Raw genomic sequence first — 8,367 nt, 5'->3', positions numbered from 1 at the left:
TGTGTGTGTATAAATATATATGTATATATAAATATATATATGTGTATATATATATAAATATATGTATATATAAATATATATATATATATATATATATATGTAAATGATACCCATACAGAAGGTACTCCAACAACAGAGACAAACAACAAGGAGGAAATAAGAACAAACTCACTTGAAGCCACATCTTTAGAAATACAACAGCATAATACCTTGAAGCCATATCTCTGGAAGAAACTCCTGAACCAAAGGAAACGTGAATATTGGAAGAGCATTCGATCCAACAATATAGCAAACACCTACCAAAACTGGCAAAGTACAGAAAGTCCAATCCTGCCCAGAAAATTTCTTATTAAAGAAATAAGGAATGAATCACTGGGAGAGACAAGTATACATGCGAATTTAGCTCTATGCCAATTGGAAACAGAAATCGCTTTTCTACAATCGCGAAAAGTAAGACACGAAGAAAAGGTGAAGAATATTGATGCAATTATGTTTGCTGAAATTGCTGAGCAAAGCGACAATCAATATCATGAAAAACTGCAAAAACCATGGAAAGAAGACACAAAGCGGGAAGAAGAGAAATCCATAAAAATGTGGGAAAAACAACAAGAGTGGTTCACTAACTATGAAAAAAACTATGGAGATAAATCCATTATGAAAACGAAACCACAACAACAAAGAAATACAAAGAAATCGAAAACAAATATAGACACTAACCCCAGAAGAATCAAACTGAGATACCAAACCTCTAATTACCCAAAAACATATGCGGAAATGACCTCCATCTCACTCCAAGTACAAACTAGAAAACCATATCCAACAAGACATAACACTGCAAATAGCCAATAAATGAAATATAGAAGACAACTATCAACCCATAAGTCCAAACACCATAGATGGATAAATGAAAAGGAAAAGACATGAAAGACAAATAACATACAGACAACCAACAACCCGTAATAACATGTACTCCAGATGGATGAATACATGGGAAGAAAAACAAATAAAATACAGACAGCACAGATACTATAATAGGAATAATAATCATGACAACTGAAGAAACACAATTTACAACCAAAAATCCCAAATATCCTGAATGACGAAAAAAGCATAAAAGATGGGAAGAAAATAAAACTTATAATCAACGGAATTGGTATAAAAGACATGAACCATCCTCTCACCTACCTGGAAACTAGAACACCGAGACCAGACAACAAAGACGTGGAAACACAATTTCTTTTTTAGGGAGAAAATACCAAAACCACACACCGGACCCAATAATACACCAAATTTAATTAACCACACACAACATATAAACTCAAAAACCATAAATTTATCAAAAAGAAACCTCAACAAGAATGAGATTGAGGTAACTCTTCCTGAAGATAGAGTCAAAATTTTTTGAACCAGTTGAAGACACACAAGATGTCGAAATATCATTCACTAGATAACAATGGCACTCTTCTTTTAATTTTAACAATAATGATAATAATAATAATAACAACAACAACAATAATACAGTGCTCAACTCATCAGGAAAAGGCAAGAGAGGAGATTAAAAAATGGCAATAAGTCAAGTAAAACAAAAAGGGATGAAGCACAGAAAAGTGCACAGTAAAAGAGCCATAAAAAAGGAAAGGCTGCATAGGAACATCAGTAGAAGTGTTGGTAAATTTCCTGAAGCTTGGAATTTTCAAAGGAATGCAGAGTTTTAACAATTAACTAGTGCAGGTAGTTAATTCCCTGCTTCATTAATTCTGAGTGTGAAAAAAAGTTTCCAAAAATCATGGGTGCAATGCTGGTAGGTTTTTTTTGTTTTTTTTATTTCATAAGCATGGCAAAAAGGAGACCAAAGTTGTTGTTGGAAAATAATGGAGATAACTAACTAAAGTTTAACATTGTGTGTATGACTTTATTTTCCAACAAAAGATTCGGTAAACTAGTATTGAATGGTGCCTCTTTGTAGAAGCAGATCAAAAAGAAGACCTCAGAAGATGCAGTCACAACAAACTAGTAACCATGCTCCCTACAAAAGAAGTATTACAGGAAGGCAAGATAGTTAAGTATATTTATTGAAGTATGTTTTTCAGAGTTAAGTATACATATGTGAATATTGCATGAATATTGTAAGATACTTTCTCAAATTTTAAATGAATAAGTAATGCATGTGCAATTGAAGTTACAATTTTTATTTACCTGTATCAGCAAAATTAAAAAGTGGCAAATAAATATCATTAGACTAAGAAATACAAGACTGTAAACAGAAATGTAAAAAATGATTATAGATGGTAATTAATAAAATTAGTACATATACAAATATAAAAATGGATCCGTAACTTAGAACAGTGAACATGCACACACACACACAATATTTGGTGACGATAACACTTCCAGCTATTTCAAGTCATGGCCAATTCTTTAATCATTTTCAATTGTTACATCTCATCTTCTTCATCTTATGGCACCAAATGACTGAAAGACTCTCAGACTACTCCATGCATCTTTTATAGCCAGTTTTTACTCTCATTGTCAACAAGATACCCCTTTTATTCTTTAACTCCAATTTCACCCCGATTGAACAGTCCTACAATTTAAAGATGTCTCACCAATGTAGCTAATGTATCCCTTTTAAAGGTGTTAGGAAATGGTTTAAGGGAAATTTGGGTACTATGTCTAGCAAGTCAAGCACCCACATAGCGCTCCTACATTGTTTTATTGTTGGCATGCTGGCAGAATCGTTAGAGCATTGGATAAAAATGGTTCGTAGAATTTGTTCCAGCTCTTTACATTCTCAGTTCAAATTCCACCAAGGCCAACTTCAACTTTCACCATTCCAAGGTCAATGAAATAAAATACCAATCTAAGTAATGATGTTAATTGCACTAACTAACCCCCTCTCCTCAAAATTGCTTGCCTGGTGCCAAAATCAAAGACCATTATTATTTCTTTTTTTTTTTTTTCTTTTTTTACGTTTCACAGTTTCTAAAAAGTAATGTAGTTGATATAATCAACCATATTTCTCTCACTAATTGTTATGTTTAAAAATCACCTTAGTTCTGAAATGTGAAAAACTCATCCATGAACTAAATTTGTTTTCTAATTTTATTTCAAACATTCATACTCAGTACTAGAGTTTTTTTCTTGGGAATGTTAAATATTGACATATATTGGAGGATGGGTGGTTTCAACAAATAAGGTTAAATGAAAATGTATCTTGAAAAGAGTAATTGCCTTTATATAAAACTTGAAATTTAAGGAATGCATTTACAATATCATCACAGACTAAAAAAGCAGTTTCTGTTTTTTTTGTTTTTTTTTTATTCTTCAACCACAGGACTTTCACATCTTCCAAACCATTTCTTCCTGAAGTAAAAAAAATAATAATAAATAAATAAATAAATAAATAAATAAAAATAATAATAATGATAATAATAATAATAATAATAATAATAATAATAATAATAATAATAATAATAATAATAAAGACTTACTAATAGAAATTGAAAAAATGTGGCACCTCAAGGCAACTACCATACCAGTGATTGTAGGATCTCTAGGAATGATAAAAAAAGGTACTGAAACCTATTTGAAAATGATACCAGGCTTACCATCCCTACAGGAAGTGCAAAAAATCGTGTTAACTGGAACGACTCATGTACTGAGAAGAGCATTATTGCTGTGAAAACAACATCCATTCATGAATTTATTTATTTATTAATTTTTTTTACATACATATTTTACCTGTGATTTTGCATGTGTAAACTGGGAATGCATACAATGAGCTTCTCTGCCCTAGGTGTACGGAAAACACTCGGCGAGAAAGGGAAGAAAATTTGAAGAAAGAAAACACAAGGCCTCAAATCTGGGGGAAGGGATTAAGTCAATTACATCGACCCCAGCGAGTAACTGGTACTTATTTAATTAACTCCGAAAGGATGAAAGCCAAAGTCAACCTCAGCGGAATTTGAACTCAGAACATAAAGATGGGCAAAATACTTAACACCATTTGCCCAGTGTGCTAATGATTCTGCCAGCTCACCACCTTAAACAACAACAACAACAACAACAACAACAACAACAACAACAACAACAACAACAACAACAACAACAACAACAACAACAACAACAACAACAACAACAACAACAACAACAACAACAACAACAATAATAATAATAATAATAATAATCCTTTCTATTACAGGCATAAGGCCTGAAATTTGGCGGAGAGGGATAGTCAATTACATCGATACCAGTACTCAACTGGTATTTAATTTAATTTATCGACCCCTGAAAGGATAAAAGGCAAAGTCAACCCTGGCGGAACTTGAAATCAGAATGCAGCAACAGGCAAAATACTTCTAAGCATTTCGCCCAGCATGCTAACAATTCTGCCAGCTCACCACCTTAATAATAATAATGATAATGAAAATAATGGTTTCAAATTTTGCCACAAGGGTAGGTATTCTGGGGGAGGGGATGAGTCGATTACATTAACTGCAGTACTCAACAGGCACTTATTTTATCAAAAGTTCTAACAAAATATGAAAAAAAAAGTTATTGTTTCAGAATAAGCAACCCTATTATTTTATTTTTAATTTTCTTAGAATTTGTTCAGATTTTTATTTGTTACCTTAAACAAGTAATTACAAGAAATCTAAATTACATATTTATTAATTTTAAAATTCATGAGTAATTAAAAAAGTTAGCTTTAAATAAAATTATATCAATAAAAATATATTCCAACATAATGATTTTTCATAGGTTCCCACAACTAGTTTTGGCAACTGGAAAACCTTTGGGATTAAAATCACTATTAAAATTATTGATATTTGTCATTTAACACACTTCACAACCCAATATCCCCAACTTACATCAAGATGAATAAACCAAAACTAGGTACCACCTAAAATGTTAATTTTTTTCCCTTCTTCCTCAAGTGAAACCTGTTTAGTCCCTTTTTGAACTGCTTAAACTCACTAATTTCCAACATAGACCATCACTAGTTTTCTCAGATCTTACTGTTTACTTTAATACATATATGGCTTCATATATGAGGTTAAGGTTAACAACAGCAAATAACAAATTACTGACATATCAAACTACTGGCCCAGCAATTTATAAATTGTTCCACAAAGTAGATGACCTTATGTACAGCAAACAGTCCTTGTTTTGAGAGTAAGTATCCTCAGTGATTTGAAACAGTTTAGAAAAGACATTAAAATAAAATTTGGACTGGAAAAACTACAAGCAGTTAACCACAAGAGACAGATTGACAAGTTAGGCTGATGATTTGAAACTGCATTGAAAGCAAGTTTTCCCTCCTATCAAAGGAGGTACAAGCACTTTCACACACACACACATATACATAATAGAGCTTCCACCTACCAAATTCACTCACAGGGATTTGGCTGGCTCAAGGTTATAACAGAACACTTGCCCAAGATGCCATGCAGTGATATTACAGGAACTGAATAATTATGTATTCTATAAGTATTTGTATCCAGCTGAGAATAAAACTGTATATAAAGACAATAGGAATGAGAAATGGATATTTCAACAAAATCAAAACAATTCTAACAAGCCTACTGAGATAGCAAAAATGTCCTCAATGTTATAAATATAGTTGTGTTTGTTAGCACTGGTGATAGGCCTAAAAATGTTAGGGAAGACAGATGAAATGCAGCTGGTACAAGAGTCAGGGAAAATCAAAGACACTGTCAACCAAATGTTAGTGTGGAGAAAAATATGTTAAAAGAACAGAAGTAAAAAATAAACGGTGTTGTAGTATTGGACTGGTTTGTAAAAGATCTTGATCTGATAGTCTGCAACATAAGGAATATTCTTCAAAAACTATTACACACTAAACAAAATCACAACCATCAAACAACTGTATTTTCCAAGAAGTGAAAGTAATAGAGAATAGGTTGAGAAGCTAGTTACTATTGTTGCCCTCTCCTTTTCTAGTTCATGAGAACGAATGAAATCTAGCATTGTTGGTTATGATGGCGATTTACCAAAGTTAGCAATAAATGAAGGTATAGCTCTTTGGTTAAGAGGTTCACTTCATAATTACTTGGTTCTAGATCCAATCTGACTGTGCAGCATCTTAAGCAAGTATTTTCTACCATAGTTTCAATTTGACCAGAGCATTCCTTTTGAATGAAAGTTGGTGGACAGAAACAGCACAGATGCTCCTAGGAAATATATGTACATCAATGTGACAAGGCAGAATTATTGGGCAAGATCACCTTCAGGTATTTGGTTATGTTTCCTTGCATTAAGATCAGCTTTGCCTTTTTCTTTTACAAAGTCAATAAAATAAGTGCCAAATAGAATACTGGGGTAATATGGTTGGATAAAAACTTTTGAAGGTGGTGTTCTGATATGGTTCATAGTAAATTAAAATCTATCAATTACACCCCCTCTCTAAGTGTGGTAGTCTTGTGTTAATGTAAAGTGAAAATACATAATGCAAATGGCATGAAGAGGAGACAGGCTTCTGGCATCTTTGTAATTCAGTCTTGGTCCTTCTTCAATATAATTACCTTCACTTGTATTTAAGAAATGCGTCACAATATAGAATGCTTTATATTCTAACTTCAACTCCTGAAAGTACTAACTGGATTCTAAATCTCTAGTTACTTCCCAAGCAGGTTTATTCAGTTTCTAATAACTTTTGATACGTATGCATTCCCAATTATGCAGGACAGAACATGCAGCTCATATATCAGACTATTGTCTGTTGAAAAAATTGTTCTCTGGCAAGCTAAAATAAAGTAGTCTCAAGAAGGCAAGAAAAATTTATTTAAAGATATACTTAATACATCTTTAAGTCATTTAATCTCACATTCCTACGGCTTTAAGTTAAATTAATAGATCATTATTTATTTTTTCTTAATTTATGTAAGTTTTTTTTACTTAAAATTTGACACCATTTTTTTTTTAATAGTACAATATATTAGATGATTCTCATAATTTAAATACTTGCTTTGATTATTGTAGTTGTTGTATAGCTGCAGTCAGCTTTGTAAAATACAAGTATGGCATGTAGGCAGTCAATCAAACATCTGGCTCAACAAATCGATCCAACACACAGTATATACAAAGCTTCTAATTGGTTGACAAATCACAAAGTCCACTTTATTATGCATTTATAATGTAGGTTAGAGTCTAATTATGTATAACTGTAGGTTAGTGGGAGACAGGCTGGTGGAGGAGAAGATCAAGTTTAACTTGGTCAGATGGTTAATGTACTTCTACACATATATCCAGAAGTGTTTATGGAGTTGTTAGTGTTATTTTAACCCAAGATCATCCTTGATCAAGGAAACCTGCAGTCAAAGGTATTCCAGCAATTTACTATTTTGTGGAATTTTCAGGCACAGTGTATTTACAGTTTTCAGTTGGTTCACTTTTTCTTTTTAAGACTGTACAACATGGTTCAAAGAAGACTGGGGCACTGTTTTTAGCCAATTGAATACCACTTACAGTCACTTTCACTGTTTATGGAGTAAATACAAGCAGTGGTGTGGCTAAAATAGAAATACAGGTGAAACACGTGGCTGAAATAGAAATGCAGGTGAAACACATTGTAGTTCTAGTTACATATCTATATGTCATGAGTTCAACTCTCACTGAGATTCATTAAAACTTTTATTCTCCATGGATAATCAATAAGATAATACCAATAATATAATGTAATTAATTTAACTGACTATACAAACTGAAATTTGTAACCTAGCACTAAGCTAAAAAGATCAACTTAAATAGAGTAAAATGTTTCGTCTTAAAAAAAGACAATATTTACCTTTTCTATCGAAGATCAGGAGCAGATGATCCCATGTAAACCTTAAGGTCTTCTGCTGTACCTTTAATTAGTTTACAAGGAATGCTTTTCTCTTGTAAAGCTGTGTATGCTTCAAATCTGTGACAACCACCAAATGAATAATAATAGTTTCCACCTTCTGATCCTGTGATCCACAAAAGATCAATGGGTGGCACAAGATGCCTGGTATTGGGATTCTGTAACGATTAAAAGATTAAAACACATGAGTATGTATGTTTATATAAAGACCCGTTCTCCACAGCAGAAGTGTTGATGTTGCTTCCCTTGGTGAATAAGATTGGTTGGCAAGAGCCCTGTGCTGGTTCCACACAAAAAGCACTTATGCCAGTGCCACGTTGAAAGCACCTAACATTCACTGTAAAGTGGTTGGCATAAGGAAGGGCATCTAGCCGTAGAACTCAAGCCAAATTAAACTGGAACCTGGTGCAACTCTCCTGCTTGCTAGTTTTGGTCAAACTGCCCAACCCATTCCAGCATGGAAAACAGACATTAAAGGAAAAAGGGAAGGAGATGGAGGAGGA

At 32.9% G+C, this 8,367-nt stretch overlaps 1 protein-coding gene and 1 long non-coding RNA gene across 2 annotated transcripts in view; one reads left to right on the top strand and one right to left on the bottom strand.

Annotated features, from left to right (window-relative positions):
• Positions 1 to 5,145, top strand: part of LOC128249400 (uncharacterized) — an 18,530-nt gene extending 13,385 nt beyond the window's left edge. The window contains exons 2-3 of the long non-coding RNA XR_008265510.1: positions 1,967 to 2,058; positions 4,202 to 5,145. This is a non-coding gene — a long non-coding RNA (uncharacterized LOC128249400). The remainder of the gene's footprint in view (positions 1 to 1,966; positions 2,059 to 4,201) is intronic.
• The window catches only part of LOC106871679 (putative sulfiredoxin), a 14,744-nt gene continuing 9,867 nt past the window's right edge, over positions 3,491 to 8,367 (bottom strand). Inside the window, exons 2-3 of the mRNA XM_014918277.2 lie at positions 7,808 to 8,022; positions 3,491 to 3,553 (exon numbers count right to left, since the gene is read on the bottom strand). Coding sequence (XP_014773763.1) covers positions 7,813 to 8,022 — 210 coding nt within the window. The 3' untranslated portion in view covers positions 3,491 to 3,553; positions 7,808 to 7,812. The remainder of the gene's footprint in view (positions 3,554 to 7,807; positions 8,023 to 8,367) is intronic.

Source organism: Octopus bimaculoides, chromosome 1 (genome assembly GCF_001194135.2).
Source record: "Octopus bimaculoides isolate UCB-OBI-ISO-001 chromosome 1, ASM119413v2, whole genome shotgun sequence".
NCBI classification, from domain to species: Eukaryota; Metazoa; Mollusca; class Cephalopoda; order Octopoda; family Octopodidae; genus Octopus; species Octopus bimaculoides.
Note: the sequence above shows the minus strand (reverse complement) of the source record. Positions and strands in the feature narration are given on the sequence as shown.